The 19,509-nt window shown below is 27.9% G+C and overlaps 2 protein-coding genes across 2 annotated transcripts in view; one reads left to right on the forward strand and one right to left on the reverse strand.

Moving 5' to 3' along the window:
* Positions 1-19,509, reverse strand: part of LOC113383581 — a 102,426-nt gene that overhangs the window by 64,317 nt on the left and 18,600 nt on the right. The gene's annotated exons all lie outside the window — the stretch shown is intronic.
* LOC113383775 (hypoxia up-regulated protein 1-like) lies at positions 3,649-12,238 on the forward strand. The gene is made up of 11 exons (XM_026622035.1): positions 3,649-3,789; positions 3,917-4,036; positions 5,036-5,252; positions 5,357-5,501; positions 6,196-6,347; positions 6,764-6,922; positions 7,043-7,259; positions 7,321-7,431; positions 7,598-7,795; positions 9,412-9,761; positions 10,944-12,238. Exons 2-11 carry the CDS (start codon positions 4,027-4,029, stop codon positions 12,121-12,123), a joined length of 2,739 nt encoding a protein of 912 aa, XP_026477820.1. The 5' UTR covers positions 3,649-3,789; positions 3,917-4,026; the 3' UTR covers positions 12,124-12,238.

Genomic DNA, 19,509 nt, shown 5'->3' on the forward strand with positions numbered 1-19,509 from the left:
AAACGATTGAGATACATGAAATGGCTTTTAAATTCCTGAAATCAGCTCAGGCGTTTTTGAGCAAACGTTGATGAAAGGTCTAATTTCGCCAAATGCCAAAAAACGATACCAATTTTTGCAAACTTTGACGAATTTTTAAAGTTAAACGAGTTGTCATAGGGCCGTAATATTGTTACGAATGTGTGGGTGAGGGTCTTCCCCTAAAATTCATAAAACTTTGAATTTGGGAGTTTGTATCGTCATAATTTTAAAATGTAAGTTGTCAGTTACGTATAATCAGGTGGCTTGGATAGTATATTCAAAGAGAGGATCTTTCCTACTTATATAGGAAAAAGTTCACACTTAAAGAATTCATATTATTGTATAATGCACCTTCTCCATCCCAAGTTTTTGAGGAAATTTTTGAACAGGATTATCAGTTATAACGAAGAAAAAGGCTAATAAGCTAATTTTTTAGTGCTATATACAGGAATTTTTGGCGGAGTGGAGAGAAGTGAAAATTATACAAATGTTAGTAATGTTACATTCAAACATAGCTAAGACTAATAGGATGAACTATTTGCACAATAATATGCTTTCCATCTTTTTGTTATTCTTAAAGAAGAGTATGAAACAAAAAACTATCGACAATTTCTTTCAGAATTCTGGAGGCAAGGGGCAAAGAATGATCACTCTTCTGAATATAACTGATAATTAACTTATTTCAATTAACACTTATCTTAAAAAGATAAGTAAGATTTTAAGAACAAAAATTAACTTTAAACATACAAAATCATCTGACCAATGATTGTGATTATAAAATTGGCTTAGATTAATATAAAATGAATTTCCTTTTCAATGTGGCCCAGGCGGTGTTCTGGTGGACTTCTCTGACAAGTAAGTTTGGGTATTCTTCGAAGTTTTGGTACTTTTGTGAGTTCGTATTTCTTCGTTTACTGTGTTGGCTACTTTAGATCAGCCAATTTGGGGCATTCAAAATTTATGTAAATAAATTGTTTTGACATCTTTGAATTTTTAAAATAAAATATTCAACTTGGAGATTGATATCTATAGTTGAATGGCATATATTCAAAATATTTTATTGTTTATTTTAAAATTCCTAATTACGTAAATAATATAATTTGACTATATTTCATAGAACAGAACGAATTAATTTCATTAACATTTCATATCACAAGCTTGCTCTTTTAATTTAGGTTCGTTATACGAGGCACCCACTGTATTTAGCTTCATATATAAATTGTTAATTCAAAACGGCTACTTGGTTTAGCAGATACTTAGTTTGAATTTATGCACTTATAAATCACGATATTTCACGTTAATTTTGCGGCGCATTCAGCATCTTAGTTTAAATCAGCTTGCACAATAAAATCTCTATGGCTATCAATTTAAGTACAAAACTGAATTTATTACTTGTTTATTAAGCTTTTAATGGTTGTTGTTAGATCTGACTATAAATAACCCGACTCGATTTAATTAACTATTTGCTACATTTGCTCAATAAACTGTTGAAGCGGTTGCTCGTTTTAAAATAAAAAACGGTTTTTATCGCATTTTGCCACCTGAAATATCTGCATCGAATTGAAAATCTTCTTAAATGGTAATAAATTCTGAAAGAAGGGCGATTACTCAATCGCCCGTGGGAAACGATATAAAATGGGTAGTTAAGCTGTGGATCCAATAACGATTCCGTAATAACATTGCTACATTGACTACTACATTTAATCATAATCCACAGTTAGAAATAAATCGGCTACATAACATTTAAAAATTCTATTCTTTTTTCATACATTTTAACATTTTGAAGAAGTTTTTTTTCGTCAGACGCCAAATAGTCTCAGTTCGATCCCAAACCTCAGCGAAGCTCGATATCAAGCAGTATGATAAATTTTTGTTCGAGGTTTCAGATCCTATATATATATATATATATATATATATATATATATATATATATGTATGCATGTATTTATATAAATTATAAATATATGTATATACTTCGGTTGTGCGATCACAGTATGTATGCACAAACTATTTTAACAGTGAAAGGTGACTACAAAAGTCGTTTGAAACAGCTTTACAGTAAGGTATTGGTATTTCCCACTTAGTATTTAATTAATATAATTATCTATTTCTAATTTATTTATTTATTTATTTTTTTTAATTTATGTTTAAGAAATAACGCGAATTATCATAATTGTGAAACTATCGTTGCTAATTTGATAAAGCATCTAATCTATTTATGAATCTATTTAAAAAGATCTATCTATTAATAAATATATTTCTTTTTTTTTATTTACATCTGTCCAGTTAAGGACATTTAATAAATTTGGTGAATTTACAATTGCCAGCCGTAAAGGGACATGGTATACTGAATGGGCATGTTGGAAAAACAACTTAATAGTTAACTTAATATAATATTAACAATATTTTATTCCTTATCTATGATTTTATAGATAATGATATAATCTTAACTATTTATTTATAAATAATTTCTTATGAATAATGACTAATTTATTTCAATCTTTATCTGGAAAATTGATGACTTAAATCCAGTGGGGTTTTTTTTTTCAACCTACATCGATTGCTCTGTTAATAGAGTTTTCTAGTGAATTTGGATAACTGATGAGCTTGTTTCTATATTTATGTGCCGTTTTTGTCAAAACTAATTAGTATTTGTTTTGTTTATGTTATTATGTATTCTTTGTCAGAACTAATATAGTAATTAGTTCTGTTCTTTGTTAAATGCTAAAAGTGGTCGAATTATAAAATTTCATTAATTTTTTAACTAATGGGTTGGGGTTTTATTGGCTGTCGATTATTTACACGTATCAGGAAGTTTATTCAACTTGCCTGAAGGCAAAATTCCACCGACACTTAGTTTAATTAAATCAATAATAATTTAACTAATTAAATATTCAATTAAACTACCTGAACGCTTGTGTTCACTGAACCATTTCTAAAATGTTAAAAGCAACTCTTCAGGCGTAATTGTTATGTGGTTTATGTAGCTTGTGCACAGTATATAATTAATATAACTTTTATTGGGAATAACAAATTATTTATTTGTATAATTAAATAAACATAGTAAGTGTTAATGCAATTTTTCTATGTTCTACATTTACTGTTCACATTAAATTAATCAAATTTGCCTTTAATTTATTTCATCCTTAAATTTTAACTATTATTGTTATTCATAAATAATGGTTTTCAAGTAAAACATTCTTCGTAGTTTTTGTGGACCACGCTTAATATTTCATAATATGCAAGAAAATACACGGATGATATTATATTAATCATGCTACTTTACGGAAAGTTAATAAATGCTAAAATATTGTGAGCCTATAAAAAGTGGTTTAATTGTAAAGATGCATCAAAATTTAAAAATTCTATTATCAAAATTTGAAAATTGCTAAATCTGAATTTTTATTGATTAAGTCGATTATTTACAAATATTGGAGAGTGCATAAAATTTGTCTTAAAGCAATCTACACCTAGTCAAGTTAAAATAATTAGTGATTTATTTAAATATTTAAATTTCTTTTTTGCGATTTGAAAGTGGCGCCTTTCGCAAATCGTTTCGCGTGAAGTATGCAGGAATTTGCTTCGCCCAATGACATTTCGACACACAATTCCATACAGCTTCGAATTAGAAATTATTAATGTCAGATATTTTATTCTGTTGTACCACGTCATTATTATCTGTGATAAAAAATATTACATTAATGAAGGTCTTAATGTCCTCTATTAGATAATTCAATTAGTTTTTTAGTGCTTTCCCAGTGACAAGAGGTAGAAATAATTTCATAAATACTTTCATATTGCACATGTCGGTGTTTGGGAACATAACCTGGAATTTACAAAATTTTGAATATGTTTTAAAGTACTGATTTCTGAATAGAATAAATTATTTTTACAGGTATTATTAAACATGAACTCTTTAGTAGTTTTAATCGTCTGTTTGACGATTGGATTTCTGTCAAATAATGTGCAAAGTGCTGCTGTTATGTCTGTTGACTTGGGGAATGAATGGATGAAGGTAAAATAAAATCAATTATTGCTTTAATAATGCATATTGTAACCTAATTTGTCAAAACAAACTTCTGCGTAAATAAATTGCATTAATATATGAAAGTTTCTAATTTGCCATATTTTAATTTAATATTGCATCATGAATTAGAAATGTGACTGAATGATATATAATTCATTATACTTTTACTTTTAATGAATTAGTGAATTCAATTTACATGAATTTTTTCATTCTTTATGTGAACTCAAAAGTCTTAAATTCACAACATACACAATTTAATTTGCCATAATGCGATAGTACGACCTATATGATTTTTAACAATGTTGGTTATAATATAAATGTCGTTTTTGTTATAGCCATTTATTATCAGACTTCCTATTTTAAACAACATATGTATATAAAAATAATGAATTATGATAATCTGAAATGAAGATATATTTTTTTTTTGGGCGATTATCAAGCTTGTCTAGTGATTCCTAAAATATTATATATATTAACACTTAAGGGACAGGCTCCTCTCCATTTTTGTATTTATATGAAGCATGAATGTTTATATGCTTCAAGAAATACTAAACACTTTAATAATTACTATTATAGAATTTTAAAAATGAATGTTGATTTAGTAAAGTTTCATTGCAGTTATAATGCTTTATACCATGTTCATCAAATTTTTCTAAAAAAATTTGAACCGACCATTAAGTGTTATCATAATAAAATTTGATAATTGTTATTTGCCTAAACCATTGCGTAATATTATTTGACTAAATATAGTTATTTGCAAATTTTTATTTCTTAGCATAAGTCTTCACATAATCAAACCTGATCAGTTTAAAATATTTTGTTTGTATAAATTCTTATGTTGTATTCAACAGAACATCTTTGACTTGGAAAATACAAAATTTTGAATATATATTAGTTTCAGATTGTTTAGGCTAATATCTATTATAATATGTTGTAATTCATGTCATTTTATCATGTAAATAATTTTGACTTTTTCTATTATTTCAGGTTGGAGTGTTTCACCAGGTGTGCCCATGGAAATTGTTTTAAATAAAGAATCTAAGCGAAAGACATCAGCAGTTGTAGCTTTTAGGGACGGTATTCGGTCGTTTGGAGAAGATGCTCAAACAATAGGTGTACGGTTTCCTGCACAAAGTTATGCTTACCTGTTAGATTTACTTGGAAAGAGTATAGACCATCCAGTTGTTAAGCTTTATCAGAAAAGGTATGGATTATTGAATATTTTATCATAATATATAATAATTGTTTTTGCATAAATATATTTAAAGGTTTATAATGATTAACATAAAATATATAAAATTATTTCAGATTTCCTTATTATAAAATAGAAGCAGATCCAGTGAGAAATACAGTAGTGTTTAGACATGATGATGACACAACATATAGTGTTGAAGAACTAGTTGCTCAATTATTGTCAAAGGCTCGTGAAATGGCTCAAATTTCTACTGGACAGGTAAATTGCACATTTCTGACATTATATTAATATTTTACAATAATCTTCGATTAACTACCATATGAATGTGATGATTTTTGACAAAAATTTAAGTAATATAATCCTCTACCTCTTTGAGAAATAAACTTAGTTTTGTTTTGAACATTATTTGCAATGATACTAAATTCGTTTTAAACAAATTAACATACATTGTTAACATATTAACACAATATATGGAACATAATATATATAACTTACATAATATGCATGGTAATATTTATATGTATGTAATCAAGAAATATTGGATATTTTATTTATATTTAAAATGAATGTATGAAAATAATTTATCTAGTATAGAAAAAATCAGTCTTATACTAATAAGATATAAATAATTTATACCTTTGATTTTCTTCATCTTTCATATATAGTGCTTATTAATTGCTACATATTAAACTAATAAAATTAGGAGTTTAATGAATCATATTTTGTTGAATATAAATTTTATAATCATAATTTTTAGTAGTAAGCGTTATATTATAGATTGATTAAATTTTATAAATAACCATTCAAGATTGAACCTTGAATATAAAATATAAATAAAATATGATTCTTATGTTCTTATATTTCTTTGATATTTTTATACTGCTTGAATTAAAATTCAAGTTTGATATTAAAGCAAACATACCTCTCATTAATTTATTATTATTATTTTCAGATCATAACAGAATGTGTCTTAACAGTTCCTGGTTATTTTGGTCAGGCAGAAAGACTAGCATTGTTACAAGCTACCAGCCTAGCAGAGCTTAAACCATTGCAGTTAATAAATGATTATTCTGCAGTTGCTTTGAACTATGGAATATTTAGAAGGTAAATGTAAATCAATAGTGATATTATTTTATTAATGAAAACGAATCTAACGGTGTATAATTTTTTGTATGGGTGCTTGACGAATTCATGTATAATTTTGCCAACTACATATCATTGTTAAACATTTAAATATTCACACATATCTCATCCTACACAATATACAGTTAGCCTAATGTAAATAGTTTGTTAGGAGAAAATATGCATAATAAAGTTATGTATAAAATGATACATAATTTAGAAAATGTTTTCATATAATTTTCTTGAGATTTTCTAATTTTCTCTAAATTTTAGAAATCTTACAATCTGACTCGCCTATTTGTTTATTTCTTTGTAACATAAAATTTAAAAAATAAATTATTTCACTAATTATATTATTTTCATAAAAATTATTTAATATCATCAATATTATATTTCAGAAAGGAAATTAATGAAACTTCTCATTACATAATGTTTTATGATATGGGGGCTCACAAAACAACAGCAACTATTGTTGAATACAAAATTGTGAAGACTAAAGACAGAGGATATGTTGAAACCAATCCACAATTGCAAGTTATTGGAGTTGGATATGATAGGTAATTGTAATTTATATTATATTGCATGTTTTTAATTTTTTAAAACAAATTTAAATAACTTATCTTGTTTTGTGGACGTGGTATAGTTCTAATTATATATTACTTCTTTTCTATTTGTAGAACTTTAGGAGGTTTAGAAATGACCTTACGTCTTCAAAACTATCTTGCAAAGGAATTCAATGCCCAGAAGAAAACATCAAGCGACATCACTAAAAATGCAAGAGCTATGGCTAAATTATTTAAAGAAGCTAATCGAGTAAAAACAGTATTATCAGCTAACAATGATCATTTCGCACAAGTAGAAGGTTTAATAGATGAGAAAGATTATAGATTGCAGGTAATAAAATTGATTTATATTAAATTGTTAATAAATTGTATATTTGAAATTTGGATTTAAGATTACAAGAGCAACTTTTGAAGACTTGTGTAAAGACTTGTTTGATAGAGTTACCAAACCAATAGACATGGCCTTAAGTAAAGCTGGACTTTCTATGGATATTATGTCTCAGGTAATAAATTATGCTATAAAGTAATATTAGGCTTTTTAAAAATAAAATATATAACTTTATAATAGAACAGTTTTACATTGTATTTGTCTCAATAGTCAAATACTTTTTGTTATTGACATTTTTACTTTAAATTTTGATTACTAACTTATTTTTAATTATTTTTCAGTTTATCTTAGTTGGTGCTGGAACTCGTGTTCCTAAAGTGCAGGAAGTGTTGCATAAAAAGATTTCTATGGAACTTTCCAAAAATATCAATGCTGACGAAGCTGCTACATTAGGAGCCGCATATCGAGCTGCTGATCTGTCTAAAGGTTTCAAGGTAAAGCAGTTCCATGTGCGGGATGCTGTTCTATTCCCTATCCAGGTAAGCATTCTTCTTTTTTATTCAATATTAAATAACAATAATTTGAATTTGCTGCTATTTTAGCGAAAATTCTCCATGTGTTGCAATTCCACATTATTTTGATGCATATTTTAATTTTTAGCAAATTTATATTTTAAGATTTTTTTTCCTTAATATCAATTTTATAAATTTGATGTTTTTTATGAGCCTCAATTATAACATTTTCCGTCAAGTATAATTATCTGGTAAATGTACATGACAGGTTTATTTGTTTTGTATCAGCATTAAGCAGTTTTATTATTAGAAATAATATATGCAGTATAATACTTTGTATTTAAAAGAAAATGATGATTAAGTCGGTTTTCAAAGTAAAATTTAATTGTAAGGCCAAAGAAAAGTTTATATGATTTTTTTTTAAAACACATTGTACTATTAATCATATTTTTTATAGTATTTTTCCGCCAAGTATAATTATCTGGTAAATGTACATAACAGGTTTATTTGTATTGTATCAGCATTAAGCAGTTTTATTATTAGAAATAATATATGCAGTATAATACTTTGTATTTGGAAGAAAATGATGATTAAGTCGGTTTTCAAAGTAAAATTTAATTGTAAAGCCAAAGTTTATATGATTTTTTTTTTAAACACATTGTACTATTAATCATATCTTTTATAGTATGCTTTGACTTATATATTAGAATTAGAATTAGTATATATTTGAATTATGTTTTACATTAATACAATTTTTTTCTTGGTGTACTTTTTGTGACTTACGCTACATAGTTCCGCCCAATTTATTTTTTTATAATGTTTATACTACATTAAATGTTATGGAAATAGTCAAGTTTAAATTTGGATTTCTGTCAATTATTATTAACTAATAAGTTATTTGAATTGAATTTAAATGCGGTAAAAAATCAACAGTTTTTGTTTAAAAAAAATATATACAAGGCGTCTCCACCGTAAATTCGCTGCAATTTTTTTTGAGTTATTATTTTGTATTGATTATCGATGTTACAATTAATTTTGTTTTGATTTCTAATTAATATTATGATAAAATATAGTAAAATATGATATCATTATATTCAAGAATTTGTTTGCACTTTGAGATTTGACTTTGATTCACTTTTTTTTCTTGTTTATATTCACTATGTAAAAATGTAAGTCCACTATTTGAGTCATTTGAAGATTTCATAATTATATAAAATGGAGTAAAAATATTGTCTTCTAAATTGCAATTTTCTTGTCTTTATTGTATCGAAATTATTTTCAAGACAAAACAATCTCTTTTATTTTTTTACCGACTAGCGGCCTTAATCATTAAAGAAAGATTGATGTAATTGATTAATAAATTAATATCATTAGTAAATTAGAATAATTAGTATAGTATTAATTTATATACTCAACATAACTATTCTGATTAAATAGTTGTTTTATACTACTTTTTTTTTAAATAATAACGTACGATTGACCGTACTGTTATTCAAGTATTAGGCGTACTACTTTGTAAATTTTGTAAATTTTGTAATTGCTTAGGAAAAATTAATTACTAATTATTTATCATCATTTACGATGTTTAAAATAATTTTGCCATTGGTCAATACCTTATTTATTATATATCCTTTTTGTTTCAGGTGACATTTGAGAGAGCAAGCACCGAAGGCGATGAGCCAACCGACAATCAATCTACAAAGTTATCAAAACGCACATTATTCGGTTCAATGAACCCCTATCCCCAGAAAAAAGTTATTACTTTCAACAAACATCAGCGCGATTTTGATTTCCAAGTAAAGTATTCTTCTGCAAGTGCAAATCAGGAAGAAAGCACCTCAAATGATTTCAGTGATATTGATCTTAACGGAGAAATTATCAGTGAAGTGAAGCTTAATGGTGTTACTGATTTGGTGAAAGGTGTAAAGGAAAATACAGAGGAATCTAAAGGAATAAAGGCCCATTTTGAAATGGATGATTCTGGAGTACTAAGGTGAGTTATACTATAATAATTGAATTGTAGGAAAGTTTTTGTTTTAACCGTTATTACAACGTTTTTTGATAATTGAAACTATCAATCTTCTACAATGGGCCATATAGCAAAAATTTTAAACAGTTTTCTAATAAGAATAAGTAAGCCTGTAAGTAATATTTTATATACATACTTCATACATACTTCAATACATATTTTATTTTATGTATTTTCGACGTTTCAAGTCAATTTGAATCGAATGCCGATTTTTATCCTGTGAATCGAGTTGATTAGTTTTTGATGTTTCTCCAAGATTTTGATGAAATTTTGTTTGACATAACATAATAAACTATTAAAGTTATAACTTTGATATACGGTTTTATTATAAAAGTTAATTGAAGTTTGCAATTTCGTTGCTTTCTTCTAATCAGAATCCGAATTCAAGCCGAAGCATGACTTAGAAATAATACATTTTTAAAACCCAAAATGGATAAAATAAAATGTGGTGAATAACTTAGTTTAATTTACGTAATTACAGCTGCATATATTATTGTTTTCTTTAAAGTTGATTAGTTAGTCAAATCTTAATTCAACTTTAATATATTCAAATAATATTTTTAACAATATCAACTTGCTTTATGATTTTTAAAATAATAATATCTTCTCTAAAATAATCATATGAAAACTTATAAATTAATATATTTATTTCTTATTTATAAGCACTAATTGGTACGTTTATTATTTTAAACTTTCTGAAAAGCAAGTTTGTTTATACGAAAAAATTCTACTTGCTACTTTTTTTTCTCGACGTCTTAACTCACTCTGAATCGTTTGTGGCCAAATTTGGAAAAAGTATGTGTGTGTTTAGATGGTTTTTCGAAAAAGGCATATTTTCAAAATTTAGAAGCCATTCAATGAAACTCGACAAGGACTCTCGTTTATCAGTTTTGTAGAATAATCGGTCAAACTCTTTCTATATTATATAATAGAAAATTGCAAAAAAAATGACCTTCTGGCAAAAAATCATCAAAAATAAATTGGGAATTTAAAAACGTTCGAAGGATATCATTTGGGAGTTATGCTGATTGGTTATTGACAAAGCTCGTCCGCTTCTTATTGATTAAGTCGATTATTTACACGTATCGGGAAGTTCATGCAACTTGCCTTAAGGCAAAATGCCACTTACACCTAGTTTTTTTTCAGGTTGCTCAATGTTGATTTCGTAATCGAACGCAAAGTGGAAGATGTAGAAGAAAGCACGCTCTCAAAACTTGGAAGCACGATTAGCAATCTATTTTCAGGTAAAACTGAGAAACCAGAAACAGAAGAAGCAAATGAGAAAGAAGTTCCAGGAACTGAAGAAACCAGTGCAGATGATAAAAAACTAAACATTACAGTTACAAATACCACTGCTAGCCAAGAAAATGTAACGTCAACTGACACTGGTAATAAAACGGAATCTGCTGGAAAACCTAAAATTGTTACAGTCAAAGAACCTGTAAAAATGGTGAACACATTGAAATTGAATCTTATGACTGATGATGATTTCCAAAAATCTTACAAGAAAATTGAAACTTTGAATAAATTAGATGCTGAAAGGCAACACAGAGAAACAGCTTTGAACCAATTGGAAAGTTTTGTTATCGAAGCACAGTTGAGGATGGATCTTGAAGAATATACAGAGTGTGGCGTAGAAGAAGAAATAGAAAAAATTAAAACAATGTGCTCTGAAGTCTCTGATTGGATTTATGATGAAGGTGTTGATGCCACAGCAGAACAATATGAAGATAAATTGCATGAATTACAAAAATTAACCTTAGGAATTTATGAAAAACATTTTGAACACCACGAAAGGCCAGAAGCAGTGAAAGCTATTCATTCAATGTTGAATGGATCCAGTAATTTCCTAGCTACTGCCAAAAATTTAACCAAAGATGCCAATCCAGATAAAGATGTATTTACAAAAGTTGAAATTGAAACTCTAGAAAAAATCATAAACGAAACAACAGAATGGTTGGAACAAATGATTAAGGAGCAAGATGAAACTAAGAAAAATGAACCAGTTAAATTAACCATCAAAGCTCTTACAGACAAAATGGCAGCTTTAGATAGAGAAGTCAAGTATTTAGTTAACAAAATTAAAATATGGAAACCAAAAACCACAGAGAAGCCAAGAACAGCTAACGATAGTGAAACTGTTAAAAACCCAGAAGACATAAAGCCAATTGTAGAAGAACCAGAAAATGATACAAAACCTAATGACGATGAAGATATTTTACCATCTGAATTTAGTGAGGATCAATCAGATAACGAAAGTAATAAAGAAAATTTAGAAGAAACGTTAACGAAAGATGATAAAGATGATGACCATTCAGAATTATAATAAAAAAGATATTTAGGACTTTTTTATTTAAAATAATGTTTTGTGTCAATGTTTCAGTTAGAATGAATCAAGTGATTTGCAAACTTAATCTTTGTACATAGCTGTCCGTAAACAAGCACAGAAATTGCAAAATGGTATACATAATACATAAATCCATGTACATCATAATATTTATATCTTATTGAATATATATATATATATATATATATATATATTCAATAAGATATAAATATTATGATATATATATATATATATATATATATATATATATTCAATAAGATATAAATATTATGATATATATATATATATATATATATATATATATATATATTCAATAAGATATAAATATTATGATGTACATGGATTTATGTACATGCATTTTAAATGACAACTAATTGTAGTATTGTGGCACAGTGTTCAGTTTACATGTATATTTTGTTATAACTAGATGTGGAATTTATTTTTTTATATGCGTATGTATATTACATGTATATCATACACATTGGGAAGTATTGCTTAGGAAATAAGGACACCTAAAATACATAATAGATATTGATTCAATCGTACTACTTAACTTAATGAATTTTGTAATATATAAATAATTTATGCATAAGTAACGTATTTATTTAAAATTATTTATTTTTTAAGCAAAGTTTTTAATATACGATTCCACATCTGTTTAAAATGGAAAACCCTTTGTGAAGATAAGTACAAGAAATTCATATGTGAAAATTGGTTTGATCATAGGTATAAAATCTCATTCCATCCTTACTAATATATTCTGTCATTTCTTTTTGTTATTTATTTAATAGCAAATAAAAATTAAAATGTTTAAATAAAATAAGGTGATATAGAATTTTAATAACTGATTTTTTGTTTTTATTCACATTCTAATTTTAGCATGATATAATTAATTTTACATAAAAAGATTGATATATAATCATTTTTTATTATAATATTTTTGGTATATTATTTTTTCTTTCAATTCTTCTTTAAGTAGTCCATAAAATTTAATTTCATTTAATTGATATGTCTTATAAAATTTATATATATTTAAATATCCATTCAATAATATTACTTGCATACAAATTTATCTTGTTACTAAAATTTGTTACATTTTTATTAGCTGGTGTGCCAAATTAAGGATAGGCCATTAGCTTTATTTAGAGAATTAGGACCACAGATTATTGGAGATTATTTGAAATTAAAATGGAGTTCATGAAAAATTAAAAATCTTTTTACAATTAGTTGTGGGAAGATTTTGAATTTTTCATAATGATTATCTGGATATCTTAATTTAGTTTGGTAAGGTAAGTACACGCTTAATTATTTTTTTTTATTATTTTCTTGATTATCTATGCATAAGATATTAAAACAATCATCGGTAACTTACAAACAATGCTATGTTCAATAATTATATCATTTTCATTGATGATAGTACGAAAAAAGATGATGGATTTTTACTTGTTTGTATTAATAGGCCAATGATTTTTCAAAATCTTTCTGTTCTAGGTTATTAGGATTTCCTTTCTAGGTTATTAGGAAGTTCAGCAAGTCATTATATAGTCTATTTAGGCTCTTTCATACTTCTGAGTATATCATTTCTAATGGAAAATGTTTTAAATTCTGGAAATTGAAGGCGATGGCGCATGGAAGCAGAAATGTGATCTCTAGAAGAAAAAGGTAACTTTATTTCTATGTACCTGCCTTCGCGCAGAGCACTAGCAATAATAATAATAAAATTAGTGAATAGAAAAATAACTTATCAAGTACATGATAAAATGAATTGGTGAGTTCGATTTGTATCAATAAGGCTTGCGATCGCAATGCGTCGCAGAAAGAAGGGTCATGTTTTTCAGAGCTTTTAGGTTTCTTTTAAAAGCCCGTACTCTCAAGTACGTTCCCACAAAACACATTTATGTAAAATACAGTAAAATATTCATATTTGCATCAGGTGTACGAATTAAGTATAACTTAACACTGCCGCTTTTGACCCGAAAAATGACCTGACCGGCTTGAGTGTGATATGACAAACATCTGTATAAGACTTAAGCAATATTTTTTAACTTCCCGAAGGAGAAGTTTGTTTTCATCAAAAAATCCAATTCGCTAATTTTGTTTTCTCGACGTTTCAAACCATTCTGAATCGAATGAGACCAAATTTGGAAAAGTATGTCGGTGTGTGTGAGTGTGAACAGATTTTTTGCCGTAAATCAATGTTTTCTCAAAAACGGCTGGACCGATAAAAATTCAACAGCTTTCCGATGTATCTCGATGAGGACTCGCGTTCACCAGTTTTGTGCAACGATCGACCAAGCCGTTTCTTCATAAATAGTAAAAAAGTGAAAAAATTTTCGTGCACGTTTTAGCTCGCAATTCTGAATTGATTTTGAAAATTCAAAAACTGTTCGAAAGATTAGTTGATAGGAATGATACTGATTAGTTTTAGGTGAAAATCTTCCGAGCCGTTTTTTTGTAATTAGCTGTTGAAAAAAAATTTGAGCCGATTTTTATGGAACTTTTTTGGCAATATATATCATGGTCTTATAGAACATACTGAATTATTACGACATGTAGTTTAATTTTAAAAATTGATCAAAGTTTGAAAAAATGTTAAAATTAAAATTAGACGATTTACTTGGTATAAATATAGAGTACTTGGTCATAATGAACATATTAAACCATTAAAGCCTCACGGAAACTGGTACAATTATAAAAATTATTGATTTTTGAAAATTTGCTTTTAGAAAATACTAGAGTTAACGTGATCGTTAGTTTTCAATTATGCGTAATAAATCCACTCGGTATACCTTTAATCACTCATAAATGAAATGATTTTTCATTGATTAAGTCGAATATTTATACATATCGGGAAGTTAGTGTAACTTGCCTCAAGGCAAAATACCAACTAGTTACGAGTTGAATTTCACACATTTTATGGCATATTTATTTATGGCTTATAAATTATTGCACACTGGCATTAATCTGTAGTGATAAATTATAGCTGGATGTGATATTTATTTAGCGACTCTTATATTCATTTTACAAATATGTACTTAATGTCTAAATTGGACATTTTGTACGAATAGAATTTCAGACAGAAACCTTTGACGACATACAGCTGGTCGCCACTCTTCTTGAATGCTAACTAGTTGAATTGCGTCGTTTCATTGATTTTACGATTCTGTATCTGCTTTTTTAATGCAACACGATGCATACAAATGATCATTAAATATAGTTCTCCGAATGCATCCAATAACTCATTATGATAATAATAACAACAAATACAAATAAGGTTTCTGATTTCTGCTATCTTTGTAAACATCGTTTTTCCAATTGAATATTAAATATATCTTATGAAAACTTTCCAACATCCTGAAGAAAAAGCTAGTTTTTTACCAAAAATCCGACATGCTAATTTTATGTTTTCGCGACGTTCCAAGTCTGAACCAAATTATGTTTGTGTGCCGATTTTTGACCTTTTGTCGACGTTTTTTCAAAAACTGCTGGACGTTTTAGCCATTCGAGAGATATTGATTGTAAATAGTGCTGATTAGTTTTCAGGAAAGATCAATCGTTTTTTTTTTCATAATTATTGTTGAGAATTTAGTTTACATTTTCAATGAATCTTAACATAGCGACAGAGTTTAAGGAACGAATGTCCTAAAATATAAAGTAGCTGGAGCGGGTATGGTAGACTAAAACTAATAATAATACAATTACAGATATTAAGTTTGATTTCACTATAACAATTAAAACCCGCATTGATTAACTTCAAGTAGGGTAAGTTATAGTAATGGGCCGAAAATGAAAATGTTGAAAAAGGCAGGTCCACCGGCTTAAGAGATATGGAGCAAGAAGTGCCAAAAATGTCAGTTTTTAAGAGAACGGATCAACCGACTTGAATGATCCAAAAAACATCCGATTCGTAATGATGTGGAAAAGTGGTGATTAGATTTTGGCAAAGGCACGTCCAGCCGTTTCAGAGATACAGACCTAAATTTGCAAAAAACGGCAGTTCTTGAGGGAACTAAGCTTACGATTTGAATGATTTAAAAATCTTTCTGCTTGTGTTGACGAAACAATTGATGTTGGGTAAGGTTTTTTTTAAATTTTTTTTTAATCTTTAATTTTTTTTTTTAATTTTATCTATCTATCTATTAAATTAGATTATTCGAATATTTTATTAAAATACGGAAAGTTGCAGCAATTTGCCTTAAGGCACGATGCCATACACCGTTATTTGTTAGTTATTTGTTAAAACATAAGATTCGGAATAAAAACTTATAATTTTCATCTAAACAGCTAAATTTCAATTGTTATTGTTTATATCAAATATTTATTTTATTTTGTTTAGGGAAGTTCTGGCAACTTGTCCTAAGGCCAAATGCCTCTCCCACATAGTTTTCTTTTCAATACTTCTTTAGATCTCTAATACATAATGTATAATAATTTTGTGTATATATGATCAAAGAGAATGTAGAATTTTTGTCCACGTTTTAGCTCATACTTCGGAATCGATTCTCAAAATTCAGAAAATGTTCGAAAGATATTGGTTGGGAGTCGTGTTAATTAGTTTTTGGTAAAAATCAGCTAGGCTGATTTCGATAAAACTTTGCATGACGATAAATTTTGTAGTCTGAAATAGCATACTAAAATAATATATGTTTAGAATAAACGAGTGAATTATAAAAATTCATCAAAGTTTAGAATTTCGCTGCGAGCTTGAACAATTCTAATCAGAATCTATGCCGTGGCCTCTGTACGTTCTGTGGCGTTTCGTAGGAGCTACTGATTACAGTTTACGTCCGCACAAACAAAATACATTTTTAGAACACGAAATAGATGAAATCTGTTAAATTATATTTATTGATACAATTACAGATGTTTTAGGTATGTTTGTAAAATGCATGAAGTTTATAATTTTGCTGTATGCTTGAGCAATTCTAATCAGAATCTATGTCGTAGCCTCTGTGCTGTGGTGATTCGTAGGAGCTATACTGATTACAGTTTACATCCACACTTAAATGAGATACATTTTTAAAACACGAAATAGATGAAATGAAATGTGTTAAATTATGTTTATTGATGTTTTAGGTATGTTTGTAAAATTCATCTAAGTTTATAATTTTGCCGCGAGCTTGAGTGATTCTAATCAGAATCTATGCCGTATCCTATGTTCGTGCTGTGCTTCGTAGGTTGCTACTGATTACAGTTTACATTCACACTTAAATAAACTACATTTTCAGAATCCTTATTATTTTATTTTAAATATTTATTATTTAATTAACTTCCCGTAGGGTAAGTTATAGTAATCGCAAAAAAATCGAAAATGAAAATTTTTGCATTTCTCGACGTTTCAAAACCTTCTGAACATTTTGGCATACCTTAGAAAAAATGGATGTATGTGTGTGTGTGTGTGTGTGTGTGTGTGTGTATGTATGTATGTATGTATGTATGTATGTATGTATGTATGTATGTATGTATGTGCGTGTGTGTATGTATGTGCGGATACAAATTTTCGTCGACGATTTCGGGAACACGGATCAACCGATTTGAATAATTCAAAAAACGTTCGATTCGTATTGATAAGGAGACGTGCTGATTAGTTTTTGGCAAAGGCAGGTCTAGCCGTTCCGAAGATACGGGGCAAAAAGTGCCAAGAACGGTACCTCCTTTTTTAAGAGAACGGAGCGTCCGATTTGAATAATTCAAAAAACATTTTACTTGTATTGACAAGATGTAGTATTGATCTAATTTTCATGGTGGCAGGTCTAGCGGTTTCGGAGATCTAATAATAAAAGTAAAAAATAATGCCATTCGGCGGTTAAAAATTATCATTAGACATATGCACATCAAATTATCAGATATTTTATAGAGATTTTAACAATAAGTATATTTTTTTTTTTACATTTTTATGGGTTCCGTACCAATGCTTATGCGTTAGACGGCGGCGCGGCACATGCGCGCTTTGACATTTCGTCTCTATGCAGTTCAAGCAGTGCGATTGCTTTGAAAAAAAGTTCAGAATTTCCAAAATATGCCAAAATGAAGAAAACATTTTTTTCAAAAAAATTTTTGTATCCAAAAAAAAAATTTTTTTTCAAAAAAAATTTTTTTTTTCATATAATTTTTTTTTTCAAAAAAAAGTAATTTTTTGTCAAATTTGTAGTTTCTCAAATCTATTTTTTTTTAATTAAATTTTTTTCAAAAATGTTGATCGTTTATAAAAAAATAATAATTTTTGGTACGGGAAGTTTCAGCAATTTGCCTTAAGGCACGATGCCCTAATTGCCTTAAGACAGAATTCCACTTACAGCTAGTTACTTATTATTTTAATTATATACTTACAGATATTTTAAGTGTGTTTGAAAGATATCAATTGGATATCATATCGATAATTTTTCTTAATAGCCGAGTCTCAATTCTTATTGATTAAGTTTATTAGTTTCCTGCAACCTGCCTTGAAGCAAAACACTATAGTTTATCATTTTTTCTTTTATATAATTTATTATGTATTTTTTAATATTCGTAGTAATGAAGTGAGTCGATTCAGTACTCGAAACGTTTGCAAGTTTTAATAAAAATATTATTAATCCAAGCCATGTTTTCCATTTAATAATTGCATAAATATCTAAAAAAGCTGTCTTATATAATATGTAAAACATAGTTACATTTATTTACGTGCACATGATTTATGTGCTATGTGCTAATATCGTGATTAAATCGCACAACACATAAAATTAGCCGAATCAACAAGTTGGAATAAATTAGTATGCGTAACAAATGATAATGAAATAAAAGGTAACGCCGCCACTTTCCACCCCTGAAAATATATTATATGAACCCACCTTGGAATACCTCTACTCACACGGGTGAAAGATTCATAAGCTGCTTACACGGCTACGGTTTAACACATCCATAGGGGATGTACATATTGCGTAATGTTTATAACGACCACATTCACGCGACACACGGACTACGTAGGGGAAGTACGGGCAAAATGGCCGTAGGAAAAGTCATAGTAATGGTCCAAAAATCGAAAAAGAAATTTTTTTGCATATTTTCACGTTTTAGAGGTTTTTGAACATTTTGGCATAATAATAATAGTATATAGTAATCTGCCCACTCATTGATTTTCTTCCCTTCCTTTGTTTATTATTTCCATTACCGTTTTATTACCATTAATGACAATTAATCACTTTATATCCATTTTTAACTTCCCGTAGGGCAAGTTATAGAATCACAAAAAAATCGAAAATGAAAATTTTAATATATCTTTACGTTTCAAAGATTTCTTAATATTTCGACATACCTTAGAAAAAATGGATGTATGTGTGTGTATGAGTGTGTGTGTGTGTGCGGATACAAATTTTCGTCGACGAT

Source organism: Ctenocephalides felis, unplaced genomic scaffold, assembly GCF_003426905.1.
Source record: "Ctenocephalides felis isolate EL2017-DRISC unplaced genomic scaffold, ASM342690v1 CF-g0.4_SCAFFOLD_03570, whole genome shotgun sequence".
NCBI classification, from domain to species: Eukaryota; Metazoa; Arthropoda; class Insecta; order Siphonaptera; family Pulicidae; genus Ctenocephalides; species Ctenocephalides felis.

What these genes read in the sequence shown, in the direction of transcription:
- LOC113383775 (XM_026622035.1), top strand. An exon ending in AGAAAGATTATAGATTGCAG is followed by an intron (nt 7,260 to 7,320) that starts GTAATAAAATTG and finishes TTTGGATTTAAG; the next exon opens with ATTACAAGAGCAACTTTTGA. An exon ending in GATGATTCTGGAGTACTAAG is followed by an intron (nt 9,762 to 10,943) that starts GTGAGTTATACT and finishes GTTTTTTTTCAG; the next exon opens with GTTGCTCAATGTTGATTTCG.